Source organism: Antrostomus carolinensis, unplaced genomic scaffold (assembly GCF_000700745.2).
Source record: "Antrostomus carolinensis isolate BGI_N321 unplaced genomic scaffold, ASM70074v2 scaffold14638, whole genome shotgun sequence".
Classification (NCBI taxonomy): Eukaryota; Metazoa; Chordata; class Aves; order Caprimulgiformes; family Caprimulgidae; genus Antrostomus; species Antrostomus carolinensis.
This window is the reverse complement of record NW_010331009.1, coordinates 294-18,967: the sequence shown is the minus strand read 5'-3', so window position 1 is coordinate 18,967 and position 18,674 is coordinate 294. Positions and strand designations below refer to the sequence as shown.

The 18,674-nt window shown below is 37.3% G+C and overlaps 1 protein-coding gene across 1 annotated transcript in view; it reads left to right on the top strand.

The window, feature by feature from the left end:
- The window catches only part of LOC104528933 (aryl hydrocarbon receptor-like), a 53,627-nt gene extending 48,116 nt beyond the window's left edge, over positions 1 to 5,511 (top strand). Inside the window, 3 exon segments of the mRNA XM_010173090.2 lie at positions 1 to 394; positions 396 to 1,143; positions 5,143 to 5,511. The exon segment at positions 1 to 394 is cut by the window's left edge and continues 35 nt beyond it. Coding sequence (XP_010171392.1) covers positions 1 to 394; positions 396 to 1,143; positions 5,143 to 5,298 — 1,298 coding nt within the window. The 3' untranslated portion in view covers positions 5,299 to 5,511.
- Positions 5,512 to 18,674: the final 13,163 nt, after the last annotated feature.

Sequence of the window (18,674 nt, the reverse complement as noted above, 5' to 3'; positions counted from 1 at the left end):
TGGATCCCTCTCAACTGAAGAATAAAAGTGTAACAGGAAAAGGAGCCAAAGCAACGCTACGCAATGACTCAGTGGATCCAAACTCCCTTCTAGGTGCCATGTTAAGGCAAGATGAGTCTGTGTATCTCTGCCCTCCAGCATCTCATAAACTTTCCTTTGAGCGGAACTTCTTTGCAGACAGCAAGGATGAACTAGGTGGTGGTGTTAGCAGCAGCTGGATGGATAATCTCCTTCCTGCTGGAAATCACATGCTCAAACGGGAGCTAATGGAGTGTTCCCAGGACAGTACTATTCCACTTCCTGAAGACAGTGCAGCGCTCTTTCAAGATAACAAAAGCAGTGATTTGTACAACATCATGAAAAATCTGGGTATTGACTTTGAAGATCTATTTTTTTGAGGAGTTTTTAAAAACTGAATTATCTGGTGTGGATGATATTGGGGACATCGTCATAACTGATGAAATCCTAACTTATGTTCAGGATTCCTTAAATAAGTCTGACTTCTTATATTCAGGTTGTAACCAGCAGCAGCCCCTAGTCCAGAATGAAGGTTGCTCGGTACAGCAAGAGTTAGATCTACATCAACTCCATCAGCACCAGAAACAGCTTGTGGAACAGCAGCAGCAGCAGCAGCAACAGCTCTGTCAAAAGATGAAACATATGCAAGTCAATGGGATGTTCACAAATTGGAGCTCTGGCGCCAGCATGCCTCTTAGCTGCTCACAGCAGCAGCCCCAGCAATATGGATTCCCTGGCATGCATGCCACTACATCAGAGTTCTCTTACAAATCAGAAGTAAACACTTCCCCTTATGGGTGTAGGCAAGAGTTTATTCCTTACAAGCAACCCACAGCGTCCATGCCACAGCTTTCTAATTTTGCTCAAATGGATTTCCCTGTAGCAGGTTTTGACAGATCGACCTATTCTGCTTCTTCCAACTTGGAGGATTTTCTCAGTTGTTTGCAGCAAGTCCCTGAAAATCATGAGTGTGGGATAAACTCTGAGTCGGTTATGCTAACTCCCCAAACATGCTATGCAGGCGCTGTTTCTATGTACCAATGCACGCAAGAAGCACAACCCAGCTGCGTGGATCAAATGCAATATGATCCTATGATGGCAAGTCAACAAACCTTGTTGAACAAGGTAAGGTAAACAGAGTTGTTACACTGCTTGCATTTTGAATCCTGTTTTTGTTGGTTTAGATGGCTACCAGGATGCAGAACTTCTCATAGTTGATTCACTGACTTTGGAAATGACGAGTTAGCAGTGTGTGAATGTCCTTGCTTTATTTGTTCATTAGATTGAAGAGAGTTGCATTTGATAAAGTTTTTATGTAAATGTATCCACATCCTGGTAGCTCTGTTTAGCAGTATTAAAGCAAGAGTGAACTAGTCTGTTGTACATAGCAGTAATTTTCCCAGTAGGAGCAAAGGAAAAGCAGATTGGTCAATAGCTGTGAATTTGCTTTTATATCTTTTTAGAGGAGTGGAGTCATGTCAGTAATATTGTCTGGCATATTCATTTTTGTTAAATATGTTGTAAGGATCCAGATGTTTTTAGAATGTTAGTATTCTCTAGCTATTTGGACTCTTTAATGTTTTGGAGATAACTTAAAGTATCAGATTATATCATATAAATAGCATAAAATTTTATGAATTATTGCCTTGCTACTGCAAAAGTATTTTTATATATTGCCATAAGTGAAAGTCAGCTTGTTCCTCAAGCTGCTAAGTTGTCTGCCGAAGACAAAAGAGCAGGAAAAAATTATATTCACAGTAGATAAGTTGGACCTCTTTCACATTGTGCTAAGGAGAATGCACGGTAAAAGCCACAGAAGAGAGAAGCCTGGTTGTAGCACAGACTACAGTTTTAAGCACAGTTCTGCATAGGTAAAATTAACTTAAAATTAAAAAATTCAGTTATTGGGGCAGTTCCTGATCCTGAATAACCTTTGAAGTACTTTAAATTGCAGCATTTATTTCTATTAATGCTGCTCAAGTACAGAGCCACAATTTTTAGTTTTTTACCTCAATGAGTTAATGTTCTAAAGTAGTGATCCTACAAATGCTTATGCACATGCATAAGCATTTACAGAATTAAAGTATTAATTGGCATTTAAGTTACACAAGACAGAGGTGAGGAATGCAAGTACATCATACCCAGTTTTTCAGTATGCTTAATACAAGTACAAGGAGGGGGAGTGATAGAGCAGGCTTTGGTGGGCATCTGGCCTCTAGCCAGGGTCAAACCACCACAAAAACATATCCTTTTAAAAACTGTTTCACTAGTGGAAAAAATATAATTGCAGAATTACTGAAATTGAACTAAAATATGGGACAGTTCAGCAAGATGAATAGCTTCTGCCTGAATACCCAAGGGCTGAAATAGCATGAAGTGACTGTGGCAAACACAAGCTTGCACAGTGCTTGGCTGTGTGTCACCTGGCTGTGGTCAGTGTTATTAGTTCTTCATAGTGCTTGATAATAGGGTTGCAAAGCAGTTCCAGGGTCATCCAGGTTTGTCCCTATAATAGTACAGAATTGTTCTTTTCACAAAAGCTATACTGATGTGGTGCGTCGCTTTTGAGCAACCAGCACATAAGCAATTCTATTTCTTTCTTTTTAATGGGTGGTTTCAGATACATTTATTTTGTAGATTATTTTGTTGTTGTTAATAATTTTTGTTATGCCTCCATTTTGTTATTTTCTTGCTTACTTTTTCTGCTCATCTATCTGTAAAAAGTTTAATGACTTATGACTAAGGCAGCATCTCTGAATGGAATAAATATTACTTCATATTTACTAGAATGCTGTGTTGCAATAATAATATTGCATTTAGCTTGTTTGTTGTGAAAAAAGAACACAGGCCACTTTGTGAAAAGTTGTCCTTAAGTTGTTCAGAAGCAAATTCAGCTCCTCTTGCTGTGGGATACCCATGCTGTGTGGATCTGGATAGCATTGCATCAGCAGAAGCCTAGTGCAGAACTGATGTTACCCTTGTGCACCTTAGCTCTTGTTTACCACTGAAAATACTGCTAAACATTTATCCAAATGAGTTTAAAAGAGGAGCATACTTCTTGATGAGGTAAGGAAGGATTGTTCCCCCTAACCTCTTTGTAAGAGTCATTGTAGATAGCTGATAGCTCTCTCCAAGTCCTTGTGGGTCAAAAACTTATGTATGCCAACTAGGCACAATGCCAGATTGGAAGAGACTGCTTGTTGCTAAACCAAATAGAACTGACTTTTGCAGCCCATACTGCTATATACGGTTCACACGAAAAAAAACCCAGCATCATCTCTTGTATCAGACTGCACTCAGTTTTGACCTCTAGTCACATCTGCCAATTAACATTTTTATAGATTGAGGGGAAGGTAAGGCTCTATCTAAAACAACGTTATGTTGAGAAATGTTTTGATGTAAAAATGTTTTTTACCTAAAAATGACATTACTCCAGGGATTTATATATGCTTGTATTACAGAAATTGTATTTAGTTTTGTATAACAAGAATTAAGAACTTTAAAATATGTGAACCCATGGGAACTAGTAAGTCAGAAGTATAGCTACTGCAGTTGAAGTAATCTTGTAAAGTATTACCTATGCCAAAGCCATGATGGCAAATAATATACATTTCTTTATAATAAATGGGGAAAATGTATCACTGCTTATGATAATAAACTTAAGATTTGATTTTACTGCTAATTGATAACTTTAGTAAGAACGTGACTAAGCAGATAGGATACTACTGTCTGAGCCTATGTCCACATAGCCAAACCAAAGTAGGGCAGGCTTTGTAGCTGGATTTAGCACACTGACTACCCTATCAGTGTTTGGAGTCTGGAGAGAGGACAGATGTTGCTATGCAAGCCATGATTGCTATCCTTTCCTCAGCCTTCTAACTCCCATCGATTCCTACATGAAAATACTAAAGGATTAGAAAGCCAGAAGGGTCTGTTGTGGTCATCTGCCTTGACCTTCTGCCTAACTTGTAATTGCAGTAGGATCGTAGCCAATGTAGTCTAAAAACACTTGTAAGTGATGGAGAAGGGCAGAAAGACCTCAAATAATTTGATTTCTTGCTTAAGGTTGTTATTTCTTTATTAAGCAGGAGAAACTTTGCTATTTACTAGATTCTGTGTTGAGAACTTTCTTAGAAATTTTAATGAGCATGCTCATCTTGTTAATGAAGAATATTGAAATAATCTGCTTTAGTCAGAAGTAATCCTAGGTTATGTTATTGTAGCTGTCTTGAAAAGTAAGACAACTTTGATTAAAAACATAATTCACATGGCTATAGTCTTGTTAAAAACTTAGAACAACTGTGCGCAAGTAGTCAAATTTCAGTGTTTGCATAGAAGGAAAATATTTGCAAAAACCAGCATATTTTGATAGGTGAATGAATGTATAATATATGTTTTAAGGACAAACCATGAATGAATGAGTACTTACAATATAAGCTACTCCCGAAGAGATGATGGAAATGTTTAAAATATTTTGTTGTCTTTTCTTTGCATGACTGAATGGAGTATTTTGCAGATAAAGTAACTTTTCTGTAGTATGACAGGAAGCATGATTAAAATCGTCCTATGAACAGTTATGTCAAGACTGATGAAAGGCATTCATTGCTCTTACTTGACATTGTCTATATGAAGACTATTTGTCACAAAAGCCCACCCTACAACAGCTCAGCCCGTGGATTGAATGCAGTACACTTACAGCTTACAAATAGGACTGCATGTGCATTCCTGGAAGAGCTGTAAAGTCTGGATCCCATTGCTGACATAAAAATATGTAAATAGGTTGCTTTTCAAATATAACAGCTGGATGTAGAAATTAGGAGTGCTCAGTCAGACTGTACTTTCTGCAAATTGAAACTGTATTACGCTTTAGATAACAGCGAAATTTCTTTACTTAGTCAGAAGTAGGAATCCCATTGACTTCAACGTGGGTAAGTTTCAGTCATGATTGAGACCCTACTTTTAATGCAAATTAACTTATCATTTATCATTAAAAAAAAAGTTTTAAAGCTATTCATTATATTTTAAGATTATTTAATCCAATCTGTGTCTTTAGGAGGATTTTTAAAAACTTGTAAATAAATGAGTTTCACATACTAACCATTTATATTGTCTTTTTCCTGCCAGTTCCAAAATGGTTTCAATGGAGGAAATGTAAATGAAGCATACCCCTCTCAGTTAGATGTGATCAGTAATGCACAGACTTCCACACATCTTCAGCCTCTTCATCATCCGACAGAACCCAGATCCTTCTCAGATCTGGCATCTAGTGGATTTATGTGATTCAGACCTAGAGCTCCATCTGTGATTTTGTCTGGGCGTCAGGCTGCTCTGAGGAAAAGCTTGATGAGTTTATCTTTGAGCATCAAACTTTAACAGCTAAATTACATTTTGAGAATATGAGGAGGGTTGCACTATATACTGGTGGATATGTAATCCAAGACCTGGCTTTTTAGATTGACAGGTGGAATTAAATCTTCTGACTAAAAGTATGCATTACAGTATGGATTACATATGTACTACAGACTATGTCATGCTATACAACATAAGATAAGGCAAATGGTTTTGTTGTTTAGAAAAATAATTGGGCACTTTACAAATAGCATCAATGGCACAAGGAAGATGATTTCACACGTGGATTATTTCCAGACTTTATTTTTAAAAACTATTAAAAAGCTCTGAATTCATGAGACTCAAAAGCACTTAATTTAAATACATACTAAGCTCTTTAATCACTTATTTTATATTTAAATCCTTTTGTTTTAAGCCTCCATTTCTAGCACTTTAATAGAAAGCTTAATACAAGGATATGATATACAACTTCAGGTTTTCTGTGAACAGACCCCTTGCATTCCTCCTTTTCTTGTCAACCTTAAGTGCCTCACAATTTAGCTACCTTTTTTCTGATGGGAGCTTATTTTAGCAAAACTCACTATAAATGTCATCCATATTATGTGAATTTTATCTAACATCTACAGTGCTACTGGCTGTATCTCCACCCCCCCCCACCCCCCCAAGATAATTTGTTTAGACAATGACTTAATTCTTTATCTGTGGGTTTGTTACACTATTATCAGGAGTTATTAGTGTCCTGAATCTATTTCAGCTAAAGAGTTTTGGTTTATTCTATACTGCTTTTCTGCTTTCTTCAGGTAATACAGGGTATATTAAAAAAAAGTGGATTTTGCTGAGAGGGAGGAGCAGATCCTCAGGATTAGTTTTAGATTATTAATGCTGAAAAACATGTGCCTTATCTTGTGTTAAAATGCTCATAATGTTCTTTAGAAATAATACAAGGCTGCTCTATGCAAATACTTCCATTAAAATGCATATTGAAAAGGACTGCATTTTAAATAAGGGGGAAAGGAGTCTCAATAGTGATTAGTATTGACGTTTACTTTGACTGCAGTTTTCAATGTTAGTAGTGGGGAAAAGGTCAGTTTTGGTTTAAACTTAATCCCTAGCAAATTGCACTGGAAAGTACAAAGAGGCTATTCTTTTTATGTATGTTAGCCCATTTGAAAAGCTTTTTGCAAAATATGAAATTGGGAAAAGAAAAAGTCATTAGAGAAATTCTCCTTATAATAGGTTTTATTTTCAAGAAAAAAACCCCACATCCACAAACATTCTGGTTTGGTTTGGTTTTGTTTGTTTGGTTGGTTGGGTTTTTTTTATCTTATAGGATCGTTATAATTGCAGACACCAATGTTTGGTGCAAAAATAATAATCTACATGGAAAATACAGAAATGTGTATATGTTCAAAATATTTCATACTTGTGTGTTGTATAGTTCATATATAATAAAATGTCTTTGTAAAATATCTTAAAACAGTTAATTTTAAAGTGTTACATCATTATATGTTAAGAAAAATTTTATTGCATTTATTATATATAATATAAAATGGCAATTTAGGGTTTGTTTAAAACAGACAAAAGTAAATTGGCTCCCTCCAGACAGTTGTTAATATTGTTTAATATAAGGACAGTCACTTAAAATTAGAATCCTTCCATAGCTGAAACATGCTTTCTCCATTCTGTGTGATATGATATGCTAGACCAAACTTCAACTTTTCAGATTAATAACTTCAGTGGTTCTTTAAAGTGAAATTACCGTATATGAAAGGGTCATTAAGGAAGCAATTACTATTCAGGAAAAGCCCATAAAGACATTGTGGGTTATATTAGAAGGTTGCTTTTTAAAAAAAAAAAAAAAAAAAAAAAAAAAGTTTCAGATTATTTTTTCTTCACAAGATGTCCATAACATTTAGTTGATATCATTTGGATTAATTCATGATTCTGTCTTTTTTTTTTTTTTTTTTTAATTGAAGAGCTTGTTTTAAGCCAATATCTGAAACGTCTTCCATATCTCGCTAGCGTATCATGTTTTCATTTGAACTTGAAAATTAGAAAAATGCTGTAAAACCAGAAGGGTCAAAGGGATAATGTATGTTTTGCATCTTACAAACCAGTATATATCCTGTTTATGAATTTAGTTAGACCAAATACATGTTGTCCTATCACTAAGTGCCAAGGATGCAGTACTACAACTGTGCTGCCCTACATAATGTAAACACATTAGTTGTTTATATGCATATCAGCGTATTTTGTGCATTATCTTATGCGTACAATGTTGACTGTATTAGTGCACTCTTGATCTGCACCAAACTGTACTTACAGTGCACAGATGTTTCTAAATTCAGTCTCTATTAGCCCTTCAGGTCTATTATAAGTAAGATTATAACCCAGTGTTAGTCAGTATTATTGTCCATTTTTGTACAGGTTTTCTTAGCTTGTTTCCAGTTCTTCTCTCTCCTCTGCTATGCCTGCACATACCATGCAATACACCTCTTGCGTTAAGGTATGGTTTTGTAGTGTTCTTGCTCATCTCCAGTAAAGTTTGTAAGACATAATATATGGTAATAAAATAATCACTTGAATGTAGCTGAAATGTATGTTCTTTTACTGCAAAAATGTTTGATTTCAGCAGTATACAAAAAATACATTTTAATGCAGTTACTAATATCTTTTGAGAGCTCATCTAATAGTTTACAAAACTATTATTTACGTCACTGTGGACTTTGCACTTCTCTGAATGTTAGATGCAAATACAATGTATATAATTTAGAGTGGTGAACAAATGTGTATTTGTCCATGGAATTAGTATTTTATACTTGCATGTAAATGAGTTTATAAATAAACTTTGTAAATAGTAAGCCACAATTAGCAGTTGGAAGGCTTCTATATTCATTGCTTAGTGACAGTAAATTCACAGTTGAACAATACTGAGGCAGCAATAGATTTCTTCATAGATGCTGCTAAAAATAATTAGCATTTTCTACTTTGAGATTTGTAGCTGGCCATTGGTAACCTATTTACTGTTTATTACTATTTCATAAATTGTGATTTTAAGTTAAGACAATTCTTTTAGTTTATTCCTAATTACTGATATTACTGTTTCCTGTGTGCTATATTGGCTTTGCATGGTAATCTTTTAAAATCAATTCTAATGCTGAACCAAATGTTTCACTGTAATCCCCTGTGCAGTTCACCAAACTTAAAATAGTTCTTTCGCTTAGTGACATGATGGACAAGAATTTAATTGCTACACTGTTATCTTGTAATGTATTAAGACACGTCTTAACTCAAAATCAGTATTAGGCTGTGAACTCTGTATGTAGGTCCTCTTGTTTACTCTTCTTACATAGCACATAAAGACAAGCTAAGACACAAGAATAATTCAACAAGGCAGCATATCTATTAAGTAACATCTGGAAATAATCAGGCAGTAATGTAAACAACACAGGCCATCTTTTTTTGTAGTCTGGTGCATTTGTTAAAAGGATAACTTGAAGCCACATATCAGCCTGTTCCCAGAAGCATAAGACCTCACTGTCCAGGTTTTTTGAAGGAGGGAGTTACTTTCTTCTGGACTAAGTAATTTTCTTTGATTTATGGAATTCCACTTCTATTTCTAATTTAACATGGAAGTTAACAACCATGTACCTAACCTGCAGTAGTCCACTGCGTCCGTGAGCTCAGGCAGTTTGTTGATAGAAGTCATCATCTTACTCAAGGCTCTTTCAGGGGGACGCTTCCCCAAATAGCTCTCTTGGAGATGCATTTTCCTAGTGAGGAACCGCATTTCTCATTCACACACTTAAACTGAGAGCTGTTTTATTCATGAGTGGTTTTGTTCACCCGAGAACTGGCTTATTAAGTTAGGTTAAAGTTACCATCTAGAATACGAGCCTGATTCCACTTTTAATATTTTTATTCTGTCCATTGATTAAGTTGATAGATTATTTTCCTGCCCTCTTCCCTCTCTGCTTAGGCATCCTTCCCTGCAAGCTGACACTTGTAGTGCTAGATAAGTAACACTAGACCAAAACAGCTTAGATATCCAGAATACAAGTTGACATCTAAAACTAATAATGGAATTCCACCCATCATATACTCTGCATAATCTGAACATTTAATGATTTCCAGCATGGGCCACTGTCTACTTTACCCCCTTTCATTTGTATTACTTCCAGTGAGCAGTATTCACTTAGATTGCATACCAGGGAATCTGAGGCAGCTCTCTAGAAAAACTTATATTCTTCCTCTCAAGCAGGTTCTGGTGCATTGATTTTTGTGGTGAACCTACATTTTATAAATCCTCGTATCTCCTGAAGCTGATCTTCCTGACAAGCAGAGAAGGACCATAATAATAAGGCATCAGTAGCTAAGGGCAAAATTTTCAAAGATTCAACCAAAGATGTGAAATCAAAGATGTGATCAGTCTATGGGATAATGAAATTTCTGCTTTATGACCTAACCTTTCTAGTCAGAGTCCAACAGGAAGTGTCATTAGCATTAAAAAAAGCCTTATACAATTTATTGTATACTTAGTTTCCAAAGTAGCCGGTCTCTGAGAAAGAGAGAGGTTCCTCAACATTAGAGTTACTGTGGTGTTTATAATTTATGCTGAAGACAACAGGGTCTTATCTTCTCTTGAATCCATCCTGGCTGCAAAGAAAAGTATAATCAATATTCAGAAATTAATAACTTAAATTCTTAAATAGGTTTTTTTTACACTGTTTTGAAGGTTGTGTGTGATCATGACTGTCGGTATGTCTAAAATCCATACAAATAAGTTTTAGAAGTTGCAATATAAAAAAATAAAAAATAAAAACAGAAGAGGAAGCCTGAAGGATGTTGGGGCTAATTGGAATCCTTCATACAATAATAATAACATTCAATGTAACAATTCCTTCTGTATTTATAGAATGATAAGGGAAATAAGAAAAAAAAATTAATCTAGTTTTCCCCTTTTTACTGAGTATGGACATGAAGACTATTCCTTCCACATGGAATAGTGGACATCTGTTAGTAGGTGGTATGAACCAGAGGAACTTGGCTCCTTGCTAATAAAAGTAAGGGCTAAATTAGAAGAAACTATTTAATATACTTTGTGCTACTAGTCAGGGAAGTTTTGAGAGGGAAATGCAGGAAGAGAATGGATGGTCTTACCTTAATGTACTTGATAGATGTCTCAGGGTATTTCTTTTCCAGTGTCTGAATCAACATCTATACTTTTTTAAAGAGCAAAATTTAAATCTTCAGAGTGTCTACTCAACTGCCTTGATTCTTCCATAACTACTTGGATCCTGGTGACACTGAGCTACTTGGCTATCAACCCCTCAAGAAGTTGCATACCAGTTGTTTCCTGTATCTCTGTGGGGCCCAAACCAGTAAGTGGTTTCAGAACACAATGAACAAGTTTATCCAACAGAAACTCTCCTGTCAAAATGAACTAATGCGCAAGCAAAACACACAAGTTGGCTCCATCTTCTCCCTCATTTGGAGTTAGGATGTAGATGAAGGCAGGGTCTCTAAAGTGGTTCACACGATATCCTGAAATGAAACTAACTCTCCTCTCAGATTGTTCCACTTGGAACAAATAGTTCATGAATAACTGAGGAAGTGAGAGAGCAAGGAATGCATGGCCAGGACAGTCTCTGGCCCAGCAATTAGGGCACTTATTCTGCTCTTCACCAGCATCTTTTCCATTCCTTCAAGGGGAGAAGTGTCATCAATTCTGGATGGAAGTTTAAGTGTAAAAGCTCCAAAACAAACAAAGAAACAAACAAACAAAAAAATCAAACCAGTCTGACCTTCATACTTGGTTTTACATCTACAGTAGATGAAGGATCGCTGTAGCTGAAACATGCTATGGATGGTCTTACCAGAGAGGTTGTTCTGTTTGGTTCTAGCTGTCCATGCTGCCATATGTAGTTTTTGAAGCACATATTTTCCAGATTCCCTTCAACACTATAATCATCAATGTCTCTGAGACCTGTTTTTACAGAAGCTGTAAATTGTTCTTCCAAGTTATAAATGGAACTGTAGAGATGAGGAGAATGACTTTGCTACTAGTAGAGCTTCATATACAATGCTAGGAGCCGGTCGGGGCTTTACAGTAGTGCCAGTCATTGTAAAAATTAGAACAGTTGTTTGCTTGCAGAAGTTGCTGAAATTACTGGACAAAATGGTACAGCGTTTGTGAGTCCAGGGTGAGTGGCAGTAGCATTACTGTGTAACATGCACGCGCATGCACACAGAGCAGCCTGTGGTCATGAAGGTACATGATCGTGTGCCAAAGAATGTTTTAATTACAGTGGCTTCTAATCAAACCTTAAAAGGCTAATAAGAGTCTGTGACACCTCATTCCATATAAAGAGTGATCTGCGTTAAACTACAGACTTATACTCAGCACATAAACTGTTATGTACTTAGCTTTATGGCTCAAGTTTACTTTCAGTCTTGCAATAGTTCTTAATAAAATAAAGGAAATTCTCAGGCAAAGAGAAGTTTTGTTAATTTGATGCTTCAGTTTTAGTATTGCTAGGTAAAACAACAATGGCAGGAACTTCAGACCAAGAATATTATTGTTAAGTGGCAGAAATATGGAAATGATCAGTTAAAAGAATGTAGATAAACCTCATTAACATGCTTCTAAAGTCATGTTTTTCCCCTCAGATATAGCTGTGTAAAGTCACATTCATCAAGTTGGTTCCATTCCCTCCTCCTTTTGCAAATATCTGAAACTGGCATTTAAAATGTTTATTGCTAAAGATGAGAATGACAGCTATTCTGATTCAGCTGCGACTTCAGAATTTGCACAGGTTCAAATTGCTCAGCATGCCAGTTGCTTTCTAATGATAAAATTTGGACAAAAGTGAAATGTGGCAAAAGATCCAGATCTGAGTGAATGCATAACTGGAACATTTTTCAGTGCTTTTATTTATTTTCAAAAGTATAATATTTGTGTATTAATGGACATGCTTGCCTACCTACTCTCAGGAGGTCATGTAAACCTTGTATAGAATCTGTTCCCATAGATGCTAACAGAATAAAACCAATTTAAGCTTATTATTTAGATGCTATCAATATTTTTTGTAGCCTCTCCTGCTTCCTAATGAAGACAACTGTGTAGCTTCTGCAGAAAGGGCTGTAGTATGAATGTCTGTTCAAATCACTTTGGTAGGTTGCTCTCACATGGCAAAGGCAGACAAGGAGTTTAAATAGTCTGTGTATCAAGAACAATTGCTTCATGGCTGGAGAGGTTGCTTGTTTCCGCAGGGAACAAGGTAGCCAGACTTCTGCCACGATGCTGCACAGCAGCTAAAGTTGCTAACAGGACGTGCAAAGGAAGATACATCTCAGAATTGCTGCTAAGGCTCTTAACCTCTTTCCAGGTACTGCAGGAAGAGCCATATTGGTGAGCACCACTCAAACCACAGAGCCCAGAGCTGACTGTAAGCTCCTAGACTAGACTTGTTTGAGACAATTGCAGAGAAACTTGTGACTCCTTTTTATGCAATAACTTGATGGTTCTTGTATAACCTTTCTGCCAGGACTTGACTGGCAGCAGGAAGGACTTCATTCAAATGTAGAACATCACAACAAACACACCAGCTGAACTCCCACCCAGGAACTTGGAATAACTGATCTGAATTACCTGATGCTCAATATGAGTGGACTTCCCTGCTTGCAAACACAAATCACTTAACAGTTGTTATTTGGGGGGCGGGAGGGGAGGAGGGAAGAAAATTCCAACAAGTTAGGTAAATAGGATGATTTATAACACCTAATGCCTAAAGCAAATACCAAACTATTTTAGAGTATATTTTCCTCTGATGTGGCAACTGCTGGGTCAACTCTTGTCTACTTTGCAGTATCACATAAGTAGCAGCCCTCAATTGATAAGACTTATTGGGTAACATGACCCAATCTGAATAGCTGCTAAGTTGCTTGTGTTACATACTTTTTGTAGCTTTGCCACACTTCCTTGCTACTGTTCTTTGCAACTTCTTGCTGCTCTCCATGCCTTGCTCTGCCAGTCACTCTCTTTACCACGGCACTTTGGTGACTGGTTCCTACAAGGAACGCTGAAAAAAACACAGACATCTAACATACAAGTTTATGTGTGTTAGCTTAAACAGCTTTTCCTACTTTGCAGCATAAGGGGATTTTTTGCATAGTAGTCTTTTGCTCACCTTTAGTGGAGAGACTGATGGGTTTTTTTAGGCCTTGGTCATCAGTCCTGCCCCGGAATTGGCAAGTAGGATGCCTGTCTTGGGTCTGTCCCTTTTCATCGTGGTTCCTCTGCTCCCTGCATGCTGAGAACAGTGATCTTGACTCCAGTTCCAGCCTCAAGCTGATAGTTCAGCGCTTTCATTGCCAATCACTTCTGAGTCATGTCTTCCCTCAAAGCAGTCTTTCTCAATTTTTTGGCCTGTCAGTCTTCATGCAACCCTGAGTCAGTTCTTCTGCTCAGGAGGAACCAAGCTGCTGCCAGCAGTGAGAGGTAGGTAGCAATTCCCTGGCTAAGATAAACATATCCAGCCAGGATATTACAGCCCACTCATGTTCCCTTGTCACTCCCCACATTAGAGTAACAGAACTTCTACGTACTTCTTCCACCCCTCACCTCTTTGAAGTCTTTTATAAGTTCCTAGTTGTAACCCAAAATTTGAGAAACACTACTTTAAAAATAGCATGGGACAAATGATGAAGGATCTCCTTCCAGCCCTCAAGACAAGTATTTGACCTTTAATTTACCATGCTATATTTTTAGTAGTATAATTTCAGATACAATTACCTATACTCAGCTTCCTAAATCATGCATGAAATGCTTTTTCAGAGCCACATTAACAACTAGCTGCTCAGCTTGCTGGAATTAGAAACCAGATATGTTATTTTATTTACAATATCAAATCAGATGGTGGTTTTGGTATAGACTGCTATAATAAAGAGGAACGGTCCCTTTGGTGTTCTTTAATTTATGACACACTGTAACATGTCCAGGCACATTTTGCCTAGTAGCAGAAGGAGGAAAAATAGTAACTCTTGGCTGGAGATTATAAAAGTCTCATCCACCATGAGTGTATTTTGAGATCCTGCATGTTTGGGAGCAAATCTGCTACTTATCTGCTTCTGGGATCATGCTCATTTGTAACCACAGTGCAGGCTCTGTGGCTTTTAAGATTTTTATTTTTTTTTTAGTCTCCCTAAATAAAATCATTCATATCAGATAAATGTCACTACAGTGCCATTAACACCACCTTAAAGAGATCTTTAGGCTAACATTTTTGGCCTTGCAGGGTAAATTGCATCCTGTTCTGATTTTTCTGATTCTTAATGTCTCATAAGCCTGCTTTTTAGGCACACTAGAAACTAAAAATAGTCGAGTGCTATGAATTGCAGATATATTGTGCTCATTACCCTGTAAAGACTTGTTATTGTTCTGCTGGAGTGTTTCCTGGGGAGCTGCATAAACAAGCTACGACCTATGGCTTTCTATAGCTTGTGATCAGACTGTTTAATCTCTGCTTATCAGTCAGGAACCTTCAAAATTGCTATTTCACAGCAAAGCCTTTAGTAGAAGTACATCACCTGATTAACTTTAATCAACTGCATCAGTAAACAGAAACATTAGTCAATCGCAGAGTGATGCAAAGACCTCTTACATCATCTCTCTCCTCTCACTGACAGAACAGGACTCGTCCTTATATAAAATCTTCATCTGTCTGACTAGGGCAACTGTGGTAAATCCTATTGACTCGAGAGCACAGTCAGCCTGTACAAGCTCTCACTGGGAGAAAGCTTTCCCTTCATCTTATTTTTTCCTAGTCCTCATTTCTTCCTATTAGTCTCTTTATGTAGGTATCTCAAGATACTGCCTCCCAGGCAGCCACACAGCAAAATATTTCTTCACTATTACCCTTAGTCATTTTGAAGTTGAACTGGATGTATTCAGGGACTGGTATTTCCATACAATGTGCAATAAAATAGTTGGTATGAAGAGACAAGTTAAAAAAAATTAGACCAATCCAGTAGAAGTGGCACGTGATGAACTACTATTTTTTTCTTTAAAAGAAAGCAGGTTCTTCAATAAAAATCCTCAATCCTTTCCCTTGTAACACAAGCCCACTTTTATTAATTGTGTTTCCAAAACCCTTTCATTTTTAGCAAACTCAATTTTCTTTTTTTTTTTTTCGGGGGGGGGGGGTGTTGGTTTTTGGTTTTTTTCTGAAACTGAATACAGTTCAACATTATGTTGCAAACTCATGTCAAATGTCCTATTCAGTGTCTCTTTCTTCATCACTAAGAATTCTTTTTTTTCTTCATACTTTGAAAAAGGGGACAGTCTGCATTTCCCAAGCAATAAGGATAGAGACGAAAGGGACAACTGTTCTGACATAAAAGGATGCAGCAGGGAGCTGTTAGATAAAATTATGAGAGAAAGATAGGCCAAAATATTAAAGAAGCTTGGGGGAGTAATAGGAGATCCAGTGATGATCCCTTGGGGGTTGGTTAGAGGTGCCATTGTGTAGGACACTCAGACGTAGACTGATCTAGCTTATACTCTGGCAACAATCTATATGACTTAATGGATTTCTTCCATCTTTTATTCATGACTGCTTAGTCCATGACTGGGGTCTTTCATTCTATGGGAAAAACATGCATGCACAGCCCAAGAGTGAATGCTTGCCTGTGTGTTTTTGAAGGGCTCCTAGTTGCTGCCAAATTGCTTTTTCTTTTTGGTTTAATGTGTTTTTGAAAATCATACAAAACCTTTGGAAGTGACTCACCCAAACATTTCAAAATCCATCCAGAAAAATTGGAAAGGGAAGGTGTTTACTCCCTAGCTGACAGCCTTTGTGTGTCATATCTCAGCCTGCAGCGGGTGTTCTCAGCTATCATCAAGATGCTCTCATAGCAGCTGAACATAACCTTCCTTTGCTCACGATATTGTTTTATTTCATGGAACCTGACAAACTGCACCATAAGGTATCTGAGATCCTTTACAAAAAATGCATGTAAATCCTGTACTTGCTCTTTCTAAATATTTCTGCAACATTTTGTGCAATTGTGCAATCCTTCTGGCCTATGGGAAAAACAAATGAACACACAGAGATAGATTTACCCACTGGCTTTCTGCCTTCCCCTCCATTCCTGCATGTGTCCATACCCTCACTGTTTTTCCTCACCTGGAGGCCCAGTTACAGTTGATATAGTTCCATCTGCAAAGTAAGAAAATTAGCTTGTTTAAAGCTGACAGGTGACTTTAGAAGTGGCCTACCATACTTAGAGACTATATGCCTCAGGAAAGAGATCGCTTCTGCCTATCCATGTAGAAAAATACACCATATTTGTGAAAGTAACCATACTCTCCACATGGCACCTAGAACAGTTCTGGCAGTCTCTGACTCTGCATCTCACCTCTGAGTCTCCTAATTTTGCTTCCGTTCCAGCAGTAATGGTTACTGCCTCTGAATCTGGAGACGATTGTCGTTCATATGAAACACAGAAAAGCTCTTATGCCCATTTTAAAAATGAATATGGATCAAGCTTGGAAAACACTGACTGTTGTGTGGTTTTTTAACCTTTGTTTCCTGATCTGCACTACAGCTTTTTTGGCATCAAAACAAAGAAGATGGAAAATATCACATTAGAACGAAAACAGGGCTCTTTCCACATTTCAGTCCTGCCATTACTTGGTCTACTAGACAGATATTTTTCATATGATGTGATATACTGTTTGAAGTGGCTAAGGTGACAGAAATAATTTGGTACTTTATTTTCTAAACACCTTTTGGAAGATTATCTTTTCTAGAGGTGGAACAATCAGCTTTTTCCTTCTTTCTATTTTTTTTCCTCAGCCACTCAACCTCTTCTCAGCATCTGTGCAGTTTCAAAGAATGTAATCCCTGCCCTTCAATGGGAAATGGAATCTTTGCAGTATTAGCAATCTACTGACACAGTCTTACTGGTATGCATCTTTTCCTTCTTCCTCAGCGATAATGTCATCATCCATTTTACTCTTAACTCTGAGGAATGAAGAATGACTATTTGAAATACTTCGTTGTTGCAAAGGGAAAGGATCTGTTACCAGATGTAATGTTAGTTGTAGCTTTCTTCTGTATTTTACAGAATATAAAGGTATAAGATCAAGATCAGGCCTTTAGTTAGCCAGGCTATACATAGCTAGTGGTTACACAAATAAATCTTGAAATTCTGAACTCATAAATTCAATCTTCTACCCACATCAATGAATGACACACTGTAAGATATTCAGGGACCAAAACACAGGCATCTAGTGCTGTTTTAGCTATAGGCTATCCAAAACATCAATGTAAGCAACCTCACAACCTTTTAGAGCAGCAGCAGATAGGCCAGAACAGATTGATGCCTGTGCCAGGCATAGGAATCACTGCCACATTGGGGCATCTTCACATTGTTGAGGAACACTTAGGAGGAAAAATAAATTAATAAAAAATTAAGTCCCTTTTACAATCTGACATGATCAACATGTAGATTCGTTTAGCATGTTAATAGGCAAACCGTTTGAATTACCTACTCTCTCACAGACCTGGAAATTAGGAGGGCAAAACTGAATTTAGCAGCATCTTATCTTTCTAATCCATAGTCCTTTTTTGCTCATAACTGGTTAACATTTTATTGATAAAACTTTTTAAAATTTTAAAAAATTAATTGTATCACCGAAGCATCTGGAACACAGAAGCACCTTACATTTTTAATGTGCAAAAAACCTTGCAATCTCATCTCACTAAAGAAAATGAAGTGCTTTTGTCCAAATGTAACTGCATGATACCACATGAATTCTGGCCTCTGGTGCTCAGCCTTCCGTATAAAACCATTCTGATCAATTATCTAACACATTCAGCTGGGTTGCATCCTGCTTGTAAGTGTTCCGTGAGCAAAAGACTTTGGGAATCATCCATTTGCTGCTACGGGTGGCATCTTGCCTGTTCCCCTCTCTGTGACAGGGGATAAGAAATTCAGCTAGAAAGCTTTTACAGTGACACAGTGCAGGCGGTTTGCCAGTACCATGGGGTGTTACAGTGATCAGTCCAGGCTGCCTTAGGCAGACACAAAAGCCAGATACAGTGAGCACAGCACTTCAGCTCTGCTGGGACTGCTGGCACTCAGCTCTGTTTTCTATGCTAATTCTTCTTCCTCCAAGTCTCTGGCCTGGTGAGGGAGGAAGAACATTACTGAAGAGATATTTTTGAAGCAAACACTTTTAAAGCTGACTGTGATCCCTCAAGCATATGCTTTGCATGTATCTGGGTAGCATCAGCTAGCTG